Source organism: Cotesia typhae, unplaced genomic scaffold, assembly GCF_013202065.1.
Source record: "Cotesia typhae breed Kobodo isofemale line unplaced genomic scaffold, CoteBio_Ctyphae contig_81, whole genome shotgun sequence".
NCBI lineage: Eukaryota > Metazoa > Arthropoda > Insecta > Hymenoptera > Braconidae > Cotesia > Cotesia typhae.
In genome coordinates, this window is record NW_027423768.1 from 262326 (window position 1) to 278197 (window position 15872).

The 15872-nt window shown below is 37.4% G+C and overlaps 2 protein-coding genes across 3 annotated transcripts; both read left to right on the top strand.

The window, feature by feature from the left end:
• Positions 1 to 611: 611 nt before the first annotated feature.
• LOC141533057 (uncharacterized) lies at positions 612 to 1497 on the top strand. Of its 2 annotated transcripts, XM_074251729.1 has the most exons (4): positions 612 to 710; positions 809 to 891; positions 1028 to 1244; positions 1364 to 1497. In XM_074251729.1, the coding sequence occupies exons 2-4, from the start codon at positions 856 to 858 to the stop codon at positions 1462 to 1464; spliced, it is 354 nt and encodes a 117-aa protein (XP_074107830.1). In that variant the 5' UTR covers positions 612 to 710; positions 809 to 855; the 3' UTR covers positions 1465 to 1497. The 2 variants fall into 2 exon arrangements, with proteins under 2 accessions (XP_074107830.1, XP_074107829.1); XM_074251728.1 differs by lacking the exon at positions 612 to 710 and having other exon boundaries at positions 739 to 891.
• An 11912-nt stretch (positions 1498 to 13409) lies between these two features.
• LOC141533016 (uncharacterized) lies at positions 13410 to 15863 on the top strand. The gene is made up of 2 exons (XM_074251665.1): positions 13410 to 14654; positions 14739 to 15863. The coding sequence occupies exons 1-2, from the start codon at positions 13410 to 13412 to the stop codon at positions 15861 to 15863; spliced, it is 2370 nt and encodes a 789-aa protein (XP_074107766.1).
• The last annotated feature ends 9 nt before the right edge of the window (positions 15864 to 15872 follow it).

Here is a 15872-nt window from a genome sequence, read left to right on the forward strand (position 1 = left end):
TTGGATCACGTGTAGGATTACAAAAATTTTAATTAATCAGAGTTTTCAATGTTTCTATTTTTTTTTTTTAATTAATTAACTGAAGCCAAAATTTAAATTTTCCAATCTTTTATCTCCTGAAATCAATTGAAATTTTTTTTTGCTTAGAAGCTGTAAAATTTTAATTTCTTATTATCGAATAGAAAGTTTGATCTCTACGTTACAAATTACCTTATCAAATGATAAATCTAAATCACTAAATGAAATGTGAGTTTTTATGTAATAATAAATTTTATTGTTGTATTTTTTCAAATTTTTCTTGCATTTACATAATATTATGTAAAAACGAGTTCATTTTGATTACAAGTTACATTTTTTGAATTATTTTTTATATACAAAGTTACATCTGGAGTATCACTACTACACTACTGAACTTCAAAGTCATTCGGCTGTTGAGTTAAGTAATTCTGATCTTTCTCATTACATGTTATCGCTTTTATCGATATGTATATCATTTTGCTTTCAATTATGGTTACCGGCATTATTACGGTTTCTTTGGCACGGTCCGTTATTGTCCACAAATGAATGCAAAAATAAATTAAGGGTAAAAGATAATATTATCCTTGTGAAAACAAAAGAATTACAAGATTTAAAAGTAAAATACGAGGAAGCGATTGAACGAAACAATAAATAACAAGGAGAAGTAATTGAAGGACAGAAATTGGTCCTAGGTTTGTTGTAATTATTAATGTTGTTTTTGTTATTATTTTTAGATGTATTATATAATTTTTGTATTATTAAGATTTTGGAAATTATGTTTTTTTGACAGAGGGCTTAAAAAATATCAAAGCAGCTGGAATCGATAAGGAACCAGAAATGAAAATTGGCTTCATTGACGAAGAAAAAGGACAAGTATGTAATAAAGTTATATGACAATCATTTCTAAAATATAATAATAATTACCCTGTTTGGATTATTATTATTATTATTATTATTATTATTATTATTATTATTATTATTATTATTATTATTGTCGTTGTTGCTGCAGGTTTATATGGGATATGATAAATGGATAACCACCAATTTTTACCATAAACTCATGGCTTTGCCAAAAATCCAATTATTTGTGGAAAATGTCGCGCGATTTGTATTTGGGGACGAGGTACTCTTAAAAAGCACCGTCAGCGGTAAAACTTCAAACAGATCAAAAAATAAATCCACTGAAATTTATCAATTAGATCCAACGTCGTTGTCACAAACTAGAGGTAGATGTGATGTTAAATTGTCCCACCACTTTGATTTCTAAATTATTTCTATCTTCTTTTTCGACTTTTCTTTAGTACGTATTACCATATATCACTTATTTTGATTGACTTTTTTCCAGTTTTCGTTGATATCGACTATTACGCTGAAAACCTTCTCCATAGTGTCGTTTCGAAGTTTCCTTATACTATTGCACTGATAGAAGGATTTGTTTATATTTAATAAGCTTTATTAACTGTTAATAAATGATTTTTTAATAACATAGGATTTAATAAATATTTATTAACGGTTAATGAATATTTGTTAACTGCCCGGGAAAAAATGATCAGACCTGACCATGCCTGTTCATGTATGATCAGGCCTGAAATTAGACCTGATCATGCCTGTTCATGTATGACCAGGCCTGAAGTTATACATGATCATGCCTGATCAGTTCTGTTCATGCCTGCTCATATCTGGAGTACTAAATACGCTCAGGCCTGATCAGGCCTGTCCATGCCTGACCAGACCTATCCATGCCTGCTCATGTCTGTTCATGTCTAAAGTGTTAAATACGTTCAGGCCTGTCCATGCCTGATCAGACCTCTCCATGCCTGATCAGACCTGTCCATGCCTGTTCATGTCTGAAGTGTTAAATACGCTCAGGCCTGTTCATACCTGTTCATGTCTATTCATGTCTGACCATGCCTGTTTATGACTGTTCCTCTCTGACTATAGTCAGAGATATGATAAAAATTTTTCTTTGACGAAAAAAATTTTTGGTCATCACAAAAAGTGCAAAATTATTTTTAACATTACGTTTATTTAAATAATTTTGAAATAAAAAATTTATTACATTTTCTATGGGATGTTATGGTCTGCTCTGCTCCTGCCTAATATGAAAATCATTACTTATTATATTATTTAAATAAATGTGATATTATAATGAGATTCGGTTACATAAATAAATTAGGACTATCAAAATATACACTAGTCACAAAAATTAAGGGATATAAAAAAAATTCCAAATTTTTTGGTGATTTTCAGCGAGCTGTAACTCCGAGGAAAATGATCGCACAGAAAAAAAAAAAAAGCAAATTGTAGCTCCAAGTGTCTAGTTTTTAGATATGACCATGAAAATTTTTTGTCATCGTCAGGTCTGGAGAAATCCTAAGAAAACTACTGAAAAAAAATTTTTCGAAATTTTTTTCGTCTTAAAAAGTCTACGGGCTTCAAAAAAATTTTTTCGATTGTTTCGTTTAAAAGCTCTTTTAGTAAATTTAATACCCTTTAATTTGACGTAATCAAAAGCCTGTACGATAATTTGCCGCGGAGTTATCGTCAATCAAAGAAAAAAGTTTTTTTGACTTTGGAAATCAATAACTCTGGAAATAATGACCGTATAGGAAATCGAAGGAGGGTTTTAAAAACTACACAATATTCTCTATAAGAGAACGTAAACCGCTTTTGAAGAAAAAAATTTTTTTGAATTGAAAACTCGGACTGAAAAAAGACAAAAATTCGCATAATTAAGGATATTTGGATAACTTGGTATAACTTTGGATAAAATGGATGAACGAAGGATATCGTTGGTAATTTTTAACTTCAAAGTGTCCCCTAAAATCCCTAAGAAATTCAAAGCGCTGCGATTTTTTGTTCATAGTGCCCAGAAGCTTCAAATTCTGTGTTTTCGCAAAAATCACCATTATGAGCAATTTTGTGATTTTTATTCATTTTTCCATTGAAAAAATTTTTTTCAAAATTCTTTATTTTTTCGATCAAAGAAATTGATTTTTCAAGAAATTTGAAAAAAAAAAATTTCAATTTTTTCGAAAATTTTTTCGAAATTTTCTCAATTTTTTTCGACTGTTGTTTTACCGCCGGCATTAGCGTTACCCAAAGCGTACCACGTGGAGGTTGCTCGGTCGGATTTACGCTTCTCACACAGACACACGTGTGTGTGTGTGTGTGTGTGTGTGTGTGTGTGTGTGTGTGTGTGTGTGTGTGTGTGTGTGTGTGTCTTTGTATGCGTGTTTGTCTGTTTGCAGCTGCCGAATGACTTCTGTACGCACGGCAGTAACTGCTCAGTACCGTGTATTGCCACCTCTGTTCCGAATCACAGCTCGTAAACGCTCTTGCATGTTGATGCATCGTCGAATATCACGTTGCGAAATTCCTTGCCAACAACGTAACAACGCTTGAGTCAACTGATGAAGATTGTGCAGTTGCGGATAGTCTCGCCGCAATCGACGCCCAAGCATGTCCCAAACATGCTCAATTGGGTTCAAATCAGGACTCATCGCTGGATGATTAAGCGTTGTTACGTTGTTGGCGCGGAGAAAAGTTCGCGTACGAACTGCAGTGTGAGGACGAGCATTATCCTGCATCAAATGAACCGTCTTGCCCCCATGCGTGTGCGCATAGGCAAGACGTGTGGCTCCAGAATTTCGTCGACGTACCTATCGGCAGTCAACGTCCCACGAACGATGACCAACGGGGTTCTGGTATTGAAGGACACGCCTGCCCACACCATGACTGATCCACCATTGAAAGCTGTAACTGGTCTCGTAAAACCATCCCGATCTCGTTCTCCACGACGGCGCCAAACGAGAGATCGTCTATCGCTGCCATGAAGACAAAATCGAGATTCGTCAGTCCATAATACACTGGTCCACTGTCTACGACCCCAATGGTGATGATCATGAGCATAGGCCAATCGGGCTCGGCGATGTCGTGGAGTGAGCATAGGCACGCGATTTGCGCGTCTAGCGCGTAGTCCTTGCTCTCGAAAGCGATTTCGAACCGTCGATGCCGATATGTGTTGTTGGGGAGGACGTTGTCGACGATTGCGAAATTGATGAGCGATCGTGTGGGCATGCGCAGTAGGGTTTCGACGAGCTTCTCGAATGATAGCTCGATCATCACGCTCGGTAGTGATTCGTAGTCTACCTTGACCCGGACGACGATCGTAACTTTGAGTCGCGTTAAATCGGGCATAGGCCCGACTGATAACGGACTGGCTCACTCCCATAGAAGCTGCTACTTCCACCTGACTGTAGCCCTCTTGAAGGAGGGTAACAATGCGAGCCACATCTGTGGCAGCTAAATGTTGACGAGGCATATCAAAAGGTGCTTATCAAAGAAAAGCTTACATAAAATTCACGTAAGGAATTTAGGCTAAAAAGAAAACGTAAAATTCAAGTTTTGTGTGAGGAAAAGCCGAACTCCGCGGGGGGTATATCAATTTGTTTTTATTGAATTTTTAAAATGAGATTTAAAACTAAGGCAGTTGTAGCGGACAGAAAAAATTGAGTTAATTTTTTTTGACAATAGTGAAGCATTCTGAAGACGATAAAAAAAAAAATTAAAAAAAAAAATTTTTGATAAAAAAATTTCGAAAAAATTTTCGAAAAAAATTGAAAATTTTTTTTTTTTTTTTTCAAATTTCTTGAAAAATCAATTTCTTTGATCGAAAAAATAAAGAATTTTGAAAAAATTTTTTTCAATGGAAAAATGAATAAAAATCACAAAATTGCTCATAATGGTGATTTTTGCGAAAACACAGAATTTGAAGCTTCTGGGCACTATGAACAAAAAATCGCAGCGCTTTGAATTTCTTAGGGATTTTAGGGGACACTTTGAAGTTAAAAATTACCAACGATATCCTTCGTTCATCCATTTTATCCAAAGTTATACCAAGTTATCCAAATATCCTTAATTATGCGAATTTTTGTCTTTTTTCAGTCCGAGTTTTCAATTCAAAAAAATTTTTTCTTCAAAAGCGGTTTACGTTCTCTTATAGAGAATATTGTGTAGTTTTTAAAACCCTCCTTCGATTTCCTATACGGTCATTATTTCCAGAGTTATTGATTTCCAAAGTCAAAAAAACTTTTTGCTTTGATTGACGATAACTCCGCGGCAAATTATCGTACAGGCTTTTTGATTACGTCAAATTAAAGGGTATTAAATTTACTAAAAGAGCTTTTAAACGAAACAATCGAAAAAATTTTTTTGAAGCCCGTAGACTTTTTTAAGACGAAAAAAATTTCGAAAAATTTTTTTCAGTAGTTTTCTTAGGATTTCTCCAGACCTGACGATGACAAAAAATTTTCATGGTCATATCTAAAAACTAGACACTTGGAGCTACAATTTGCTTTTTTTTTTTTCTGTGCGATCATTTTCCTCGGAGTTACAGCTCGCTGAAAATCACCAAAAAATTTGGAATTTTTTTTATATCCCTTAATTTTTGTGACTAGTGTATAATTATTAAAATTCATTAAATTAAATGTCATAAGAATCAATTTGTGAAAGTGTAAGTTTTAATGTTTATAAAAATAAATCTAAATAAAAGTGAAATCAGTTTCCAACCAGTTCATTTCACGAAATAAGAAGCCCGTAATATAAGCAGCCCAATTCCATCCTAATCCATCCACTGCGAGAACCAATCACAGGGCCCAAGTCAGGAAAAGGCGCTAACAGCTGCCCTAAAACCACGGATCTGACCATCAACAAAGTTCCTGTAACAGTAAGTACATCTACTTTCAATAAATCCGTGAACAGTCTCAAACGAAGGCGTGGTAAATTCGTACTTCGAAAACGTCCCACATAAATAATTAAAACAACGGAATTAAAACCTCCGTTGGGTATTCTTTAAACTGTTAGTCCAAACCTCCACCGTTTACGCTACCGCTCTAAAAACGCCCTTGGACATAACAGACTCAATTAACTAATTCCTAGGACTTAATGTCCACGCCGATAATTATTAAGTTTCAGTAATTTTAATTTGACTACTTCACGGACTTAATCCCCAAAAATTACTAAATTTCCACGTGATATAAAATAGTTAGTTTTACAATAAAATATTTTCAATACATAATTCCTAATATAATATTCTTAATAATTTTCCAATCTATATTATATTCAATAATTAACTCTTAATAATTTTCTTAATATAAAATATTCTTAATAATTAATTCTTAATAAAATATTATTAATAATTTTCTACTCGTTTTATAAATTATAAAAAATTCGGCACAGGTCGAAATATTCCATTTTTAATTGCTAGAACATTCGCTAGCTAAGTTTTTGCTTGACCTTGGATATTGGAATTTACTGCGACACAAAACTGACGCTTGATCAAAATTCCACGAATAAAAATTTGTCGATTTTTTTCCCAATGACAAAAATCAATCAATTTTACTATGTTAATTATTATAAAAATAAATTTAACGAATTTTCAGATGTTAATTAATTGATTGATAATTTTTAGTTATTAAAATTTTCCCGCAAGGTCGATTGAGTGATCCTCGGGTATAAACCCTCATGAAAATCACTAAATCCAAAACTAGCAAATGTTTCACTATTAATCTATTGAATTAAATTTTCGTCGATTAACGATCCAATTGATAAATAATTAGGAGAAGTAACTGGGTATTGGATAAACCGCGGTCCACTTCTTTCCCACAGAGTAATAATTGATACCTTGACGAACAAAACGATGATCTAACTCACTCGTTGAGGATGAAGTCCTAGTTGTAGTTGGCTTCCTTCGTCTCGTCACTACTCTCGGGAACGGTCCTTTTTGATTTCCGTGGCACTCAGTCTGGGGGTAACATTACTTCTCCCTTTTCCACTGCACGGCTCACCTATTTTAACACAAACTCACCCCCTCCTATTCTCCCTTTAGGCCCGAAGATCGAGACGCGCCAGTGCTATGTCGAATAATTATCGATATCCGGTGACTTATCGATTAAGGGAAATTTTACCCTGTTACAAATGATAGTGATTAGAGTAAGTGTATTATTGTTGTATTTCATTATAGTAATTACAGGACGAAAAGGCAACATGTAGTTTTTAATAATTTTATAAGAAGTTTCATTTTAATAAAGTATTAAAAATTTTTTGTTATTTGTTATTTCTTTTTTATTTTGATACTAGTTCGTCTTATTCATGGAAATGGAACAGATGACTAAAAAAAAATATACATGCATTGATTCAAAGTTGATTCTATATTTTTTAAGAAATTCAAAATGAAATAGATGTTTATTAGTTATTTATTTATTTACTTAATGATATTGAAATTGGCTGACGTCTAACAATTTTTTTATAATTATTTAAATTAATTGAAAATCGATTCTTAAAAGATTACACTTGTAGATATTTTAATTTTTTACACATTAGATGTGCTTGTCACTATAATTTTCAAAATACCGCGCTAAAAGTCTATATACGTAAAGTTGACGCATGCGCAGTGCGAATATTTAGAATACATACGATCAGCTAATTACAAATGTTAATTAAACAACAAATAAACAATGTGAAGTAGAAACAAATGTTTAATATACATGAACAATCAAAAATAGAGGTTTAATGACCCAAATTGCTACCAAAATATAAAAAAATGCGATAGGGGGGCTGACTTAAAAGTACATTAATAATAAATTTTCTTTAAAATGAATAAATGGAGAACTAAAGAATGTTGATATCAAACAATAAATAACAAACGACGAGCTAATGACGTGATAAAAATAAAAATCAAAAATTAATAAAAAAAACTCTGGGGTGCTAACTTTAGTGAGCTATCCCGTTGAATCTACAGTTTATGTGGAAAGAATTCCAGTGCACCCTGGCGAGTGTAGATCCAAGCTGCAAAATATCTTTTTTTAACTGTAGTTTCCCATCTATCGGAGGATTACTATGCATTCTCGAATTATTTAGTCTGTGGCAAATCACTTTGCCCATCGAAAAAAAGTCAGGATCGAAATTTTTGCGTTGCTATAGTTTATGCTGATTAAATTTAATAATATTAAGCAGATTAATTGTTATAATTGGATATAATCAATTAATATCAGGAAAATAAGGTATGAACTACCGTTATAATACAAATTTAAGAAAAAAAGGACCGTAGAATTAAAAATAAATTTGCAACCACTAAAAAACGTGATGCTTACAGTAAACACCGTCGGTAGTCTGGCGCTCCGTTTACAACGGAATTTTTAAACGGAACTTGGCGCCAGATTCTACCGAATCTATGAATTTATTCGTGCCATATTTTAGCCATATATGGGACATATTTGTGCCACATTTCGGCCATATTTTAGCTATATTTGTGCCATATTTCAGCTGTATATGGGCCATATTCGTGCCATATTTTGGCCATATTTGAGCCATATTTCGGCAATATTTGGGCCGTATTTTGACCATATCTGGGCCATATTTGTCCCACATACTGGCCATATTTTTGCTATATTTTAGCCATATTTCAGCCACATATGGGCCTTATTCGTGCCATATTTCGGCCATATTTGTGCCATATTTTGGCCTTATTTGAGCCATATTTCGGCCATATTTGTGCCATATTTTAGCCATATATGGGCCATTTTCGGCAACATTTGGGCCGTATTTTGGCCATATTGGTCCCACATACTGGCCTTATTTGTGCCATATTTTAGTCATATATGGGCGATATTTGTGCCATATTTCGGCAATATTTGGGCCGTATTTTGGCCATATCTGGGCAATATTTGGCCTATTTCGGCCATATTTTGTCCTTATTTCGGCCATAATTGTGCCATATTCTAGCCATATATAGGCCGAATTTGTGCCATAATTTAGACATATATGGGCCTTATTTGTGCCATATTTTGGCCATATATGGGTTATATTTGGGCTATATTTCGGCCATATTTGTGCCATATTTAAGGCGTGTATGGGCCATATTTTTGCCATATTTGAGCTATATTTGTGCCATATTTCAGCCGTATATGGATCTTATTCCTGCCATATTTTGGCCATATTTTAGCCATGTATGGGCTTTAATTCGACCATATTTCAGCCATTCATGGACGATATTTGTGCCACATATCGGGCATATATGGGTCATATTTGTGCCATATTTCAGCTATATTTGTTTTATATTTTAGCCATATATGGGCCACATTTTAGCCGCATATGGGCCATATTTGTGCCATACTTTGGACTTATTTGTGTCATTTTCAGCCATATATGGGCATATTTCTGCAAGATTTCGGCCCTATTTGGGCCGTATTTGTGCCATATATCGGTCATATTTGGCCCGTATTAGGGCCATATCTGGGCCCTATTTGTGCCATATCTGGGCCATATTTTAGCCATATATGAGCCGTATATGGGTCTTATTTATGCCGTATTTCGGGCACATCTGTGCCATATTTTGGCCATATTTGTGCCATATTTCGGCCATATTTCAGCCATATACGGGCCATATATGTGCTATATTTCGCCTATATTTTGGCCATATTTTGGCCTTATTTCTGCCATATTTGGGCCCTATTTTGGCCATATCTGGGCCATATATGGCCTATTTTGGCCTTATTTGTGCCATATTTCGGCCATAGTTATGCCACATTTCGGCAATATTTTAGCTATATTTGTGCTATATTTCAGATATATACGGGTGTTACGTTCGACGAATTTTCGCCTAATTTCGATTTTTATTTTTTTTTCTTAAGATTTATTTTTCACTTAAAAGCGTTTACTTTAATTTAAGATGATTCTCGGAACGCATACCAAGCGATGTCAGTTGCTTCGCTGGCGGTTATACTAAAAGCGAGGTAACGGAAATCGCTTGCGATAAGGCGTCGGCAGAGAGTTGCCGTGGCCGCGGATAATCAAAACATCATGCGTCAGCATGGGACCCGGGCCTCGTCGACTCTCTCAGGAGCAACCTGAGCTACCAACATGGCTGACAATAAGATTTATAAACACTTATTCTGGCGAGGAGCAAGTCAGTCGAGCTAGAGACTCTCGAGTGCAGAGAGCTCCATCCTCAGACTTGAACCTACCCAGATCCAATAAACCAATTACACCAAATCTATTTTCCAAATATACTTATTATGGGGCGGAGCGCTTTATAGCAGTTCCAACCCATATAAGAATACCTTTCGGCTAAAGCGCTAACCAGCGTTTCGCCAACCCAACCCTCCTTCTGGGTGAGCGCTTAATCAGCGTATCCCCAGGTCCCTAATCTTCGGCAAGAGCGCTAGCCAGCGTTCGGCCAGCACCAATTTCCTATACGTAAATGCCTCACGGAAAACGGTCACGAAGATCGGGTCGCTCGGTGCAAGAGGGTCGGCGTCGCTTGGCCCAGCCATTCTACCTATCGTTGCCGACAATCGGCGCCGAAACTCCAGCCGAACCGCGAACGGAGGTAGTACAAACCGTGAGATCAGTAGTGCGAGCAACAGACGACGAGATACTAATCGAACCTCGAATAAGGGTAGTTCGAACCGCTGAGGAAGACTCGCCTAAATCACCCACGAGCCGAGGCCCACCGGGTCAGTCCATCTTCACCAGCAACAACCGTCCCGCCTATTGGACAGACATCACCAGGGCTTGGAAGCTGGTCCCAATCGAGGTTCCAGAGGTTCACCCTCCGGCGGGGGTTATTCCCATCAACGACCCCAGGTACGGGTATTATTCAGAGGAGCTCTTCAGGAGGACGGGGCACGACATTTTCCCGCCTTTCGAAGCGAAATGGTTAGAAACACAGGGGGTTGTATGGGCAGACTTATGGGGCCCATAATGGTAAATCAGTAATGATCATAATAAGATAGTAAGTTCATCTGTGACGACACACCGGGGGTCGATCGACTACCCACCGTGTCAAAACCTGATACTTAATTATTTAAAACTCTAAATGAATTTATACCTAAATTCGGGAACGTAACACGGGTCTTATTCGTGCCATATTTGTGACATATTTTAGCCATATATAGGCCTTATTTGTGCCATATTTGTGCAATATCTTGGCATTATTTGTGCCATATTTCGGCCATATTTATGCCGTATTTTAACCATATATGGGACACTTTCGTGCTATATGTCGCCTATATTTTGGCCTTATTTCTGCCATATTTGGGCCCTATTTTGGCCATATCTGGGCCATATATGGTCTATTTTGGCCCTATTTGTGCCATATTTCGGCCATAGTTGTGCCACATTTCGGCAATATTTTAGCTATATTTGTGCTATATTTCAGATATATACGGGTCTTATTCGTGCCATATTTGTGACATATTTTAGCCATATATGGGCGATATTTGTACCATATTTCAGCAATATTTGGCATATTTCGGCCATATTTGTGTCATATTTTGGCCCTATTTCGCCCATATTTGTGCCATGTTTTAGCCATATATAGGCCGTATTTGTGCCATATTTTAGACATATATGGGCCTTATTTGTGCCATATTATGGCCATATATAGGCCATATTTGTGCTATATTTCGGCCAAATTTTTCATATAAAAATTCTTTGTAAAACTAATAAAATTGATTTTAAACCGTACGATGGACGGCGGGGGAAGATGATCGATCTTATAAAACATCGAGTGTCATAATTCTATGCTTGTATTGCTACCGTTAAAGTATTTTTTGGTTAATCCCGCATAAAACAGCCATATACAGCTAAAAGTATATATCCAAATATACTGTTCATATACAATTCTCACAAAACTTAAGGGAGCAGAAAAAAAATCCAAATTTTTGGGGGATTTTCAACAGGCTGTAACTTATACAATAATTGTCGTACAGCAAAAAAAAAAGCAAATTGTAGCTCTAAGTGTTTTGTTTTTGGATCTGAGTTTGAAAATTTTTTTTTGAAAATATTTTTCGAGTAATCATAAGAAAACCACCGAAAAAAAAATTTTCGAAATATTTTTGGTTCTTTTTTTTAATCTACGGACGTGGAAAAAATTTTTTCGACTCAACCTCCATATGGACCGGATAGCTTGTTTATTCGGATTTAATTTCGTTTTTTTAAAATCTCGATACGAGCATTACTCGCTGAGATATCGATGTTTGAATGGAAAAAGATCATTTTGTCTTTGATTACCAATATCTCAGCAACCAATGATTGCACAGAAATTTTGAGGTTGGTTTTAAAAACTTGAATAAATTCTCTACAAGGATTGGCAATTGAATTTTGAAAAAAAAATTTTTTTTCAATCATTACATGAATTTGAAAAAGCATCCTTAAAAGGGCTTATTGTCGTTTTTTGGAAAATCAAGCGCCCAATCAAAAATATTGCGGAAACCACTGACGTTAAGTGTGCCTCTTACTGTTCAATATACTCACAAAAACCCTACAAAGTTTCAATTCAATCCAGCCAACCGTTTTTTTTCCCACTTGATCGAATTTTTGAAAAACTTAAAGGAGCAAGAATTTCGCTCTGAAAATGTCATAATTTTTATCAAAAATGAAAAAAATTTTTTTTTTTTCATTTTCTCTCAATTCTGTATTAGTGACTTGAAAAATTTAAGGAAAAAAAAAAATCGAAAATTTTTGAGAAAAAAAAATTTTTTTAATTTTTTTCAATTGGCCCAAATCAAAAAAAATGTAGCGACTCACTTTCTCACCGATTTTACTCTTCCGCACTTTAAGTTTCCTAGTCACAAATTAATTGAATAAATTAAAAGTTGATACCCCCAAGGCAAGTCGAATATTCGTTCTACGAATATTGGGACAATAATTTTTTCTTGCGAATTCCAACAGTGTCTAAAAAAAATAGTTTTTCTTAAAACTAACCTGCTTTCTTGGTAATCGAGCCAATCAACAGTTTTTCTCAAAACTACCGTATTTTTTAATTTTTAGAAAAGCAAATTAACTGAGTTTTTGCAAACTTTAGTTTTCTTTTTATTTCTTTTCATAATGCCTAGGCGGCATTTATCCGCGTCACAAGTCGCTCAGATAGTGACTCTCGTGGAAGAAGGGTACAATTACCGACAAGTCGGGGATCGTATGGACGTTAGTTCATCTGTCGTATCTCGCGCATACAATCGGTATTTGGAAACCGGTGGTTATCAACGACGAGTTGGCCAAGGTCGTCGTCGCGCAACAAATCCTCGTGATGACCGAGCGATCGTTCGGCGCGTTCGTCAAAAACCTTTCGTTCCTGCGAACGTTGTCGCCCGAAATTTTCCGAACCGTCGACAACAACAACAACAGCAACAACAACGACGACGACGACAACAACAACCGCGGAACATTTCAGTTCAAACGGTTCGAAATCATCTCCGTGAGACTGGAGTGCGATCAAGAAGTGCCGCCCGAGTACCGATGTTATCACCCATACATCGCCGAAACCGTCGGAGAAACGGAACCTGACCCCCGTCAACACTCGCAAGCGATCAACCTCTCGCATGTGCGAGATGGAATTCAAAATTGCCGGCCAACTGGCTCGCATGAAGCTCATCTCCGACAAAGAGACTCTCTCATCAGCACTCGACGCAACATCTGGGGTTCACATGCTCAAGGCTCATCTACAAGTACTCAACGAAGAGTGGAAGCTCTTCCAGGAAGTCAACGACTATCTTGGATCAGCTGGAACCAAGGAGTTCTTGCATCACCCATATGTTACTGATGATGTGTACCAGGTGACATATCAGTCTTACCAAGGGGCTCGTACCGCACTCACTGCACTCATTAACCAGGTGGATATTCCAGCTCCACCAGCTCCAGTTGCTCAACAAAACCAATCAGCTCCATCCACCATCACTCTGGCACCTCTCAACATCACGGTGTTTTCTGGTGATTTCACCAAGTGGCCAGAGTTTCGTGACATGTTCACCACGCATGTCATCAATCGCAATATGGAAGATGTGGACAGACTCCACTATCTTAAGAACTATTTAACTGGATCAGCTGCTCAACTGGTGGTGAACCTGCCATTATCTGGCGATCAATTCCCCATAGCTTGGGAAGCCATACGCTCACGGTACGAGGTTCCTCGACTACTTATCGGTGCTCAATTGGAGAAAATCATCAAAATCCAACCTATCACCCCCAGATCAGCCTCACAACTCAATGCACTCATCAACCAGGTTCACGAGGTGGTTACAGCACTCAAGGCCATGAAAGTGGAATTCTCGCAAGGTGAAAACCACTTTCTCACCTACTTCATCATCTCCAAACTGGACAGAGTCACTCGTGAAGCCTGGGAACACTCATTGGGATCATCAGTAGAATTCCCAACACTCATACAACTCAACGAGTTCTTATTAGAGCGTGCAAGAGCTCAAGAGCGGTATGAAGAAAGTACCAACAAGCTCAACTCAGCCAAAGACTCATCCACGCCCCAGAAAACTCACCCTGACTCATCTAGACTCCACCGGGGTCACTACAACGCAACTCCACAGCGAGATCAGGTTCGCTGTCACCTCTCATCATCACCCACCACTCATCCAGCGAGCTCCAATCAAGTCCAGAGGCCAAGCACTGCCACAGCACAGTACCCTTGCGATGAATGCCAAGGCGATCACTTCATCGTAAGGTGTAAAAGGTTTGCCAGTTTAACACCTGCTGAAAGAGCCATGCGAGTTGTCAGGCTCAAACTGTGCCCAAACTGCCTAGGACATCATCAAGTGGCAGCATGCAAGTCCAAGTTCAGATGCAAGGTCTGCAACGCGAATCACCACACCATGATTCATCCTGGACCATCACTCAAATTAGCAATCGCAAACACTCCATTCACTGACTAGGAACTCGAGCTTCCGCATGAAGCATCTCTCATCCACTCAACATGCAACTCAACCACTTGGCACTCATCAAATTCTGCTTACACTTATACTCAAGATCCGCCAAAGATCAACACTCATGATCAGCATAATCACACTCACCATACTCCAACTGGTACTCGAAATAACCAACATTCTGCCACAATTCTCGCCACTTGCCTGGTCAACATCATTACAAAGCTAAGTACCATTCCAATACGCATCTTGCTAGACTCTGGTTCTGAAATCTCCTTTATTTCAGATTCATTGGTACATAGTCTCAATCTCACTCGCACTCGATCTCAACTCAGTGTTATTGGCATTGGCAATGCACAAGCTGGCCGAACCAAGGGCTGTGTTGAGCTAACTCTGAGATCACAACACTCAAGCAAAACACTCAATCTTCACGCTCATGTACTGCGCGGATTAACAATACAATTACCATCAGTGTCAATCTCGCACAATCAATTCACACAACTACAACATCTTACTCTAGCCGACCCTGAATTCTGCACACCAGGTCCAATCAACATCATCATTGGAGCCGATTACTACGGCCAAGTGATTACTGGTGGACTCATTCAGCTTGAATTTCCGGGTCTAATCGCTCAACACACTCTGTTTGAATGGATCATTCTTGGTCCCACCCAACATCACACTCATCAGTCAAGGAGATCATACCAGGCAGCTATTACTCAACAAGACATGAACCTACAGGACCTCTTAACACGGTTCTGGGTTCAAGAAGAGATCATCACCACTCATCAACCTCAATTAACACCCGACGAGGAGGCTTGTGAAGCTCACTTTGCAAGGACTCACTCTCGTGACTCATCCGGGCGATACAGAGTCAGATTACCATTAATCTCCCCAGTTCACAAACTTGGAGATTCATTCAAGGCAGCATACCAATGCCTTCGTCACCTCATGCACCGACTCAGCAAAGACCCACAACTCAAACAACTCTACATGGAATTCATGGCAGAATACATATCACTCAACCATATGGAACCAACCACATTGCGATCATCATCAGTTCAATACTTCCTACCACATCATGGAGTATTGAAGCAGAACACCAAATCACCCAAAATCCGTGTGGTTTTTTAATGGCTCAAA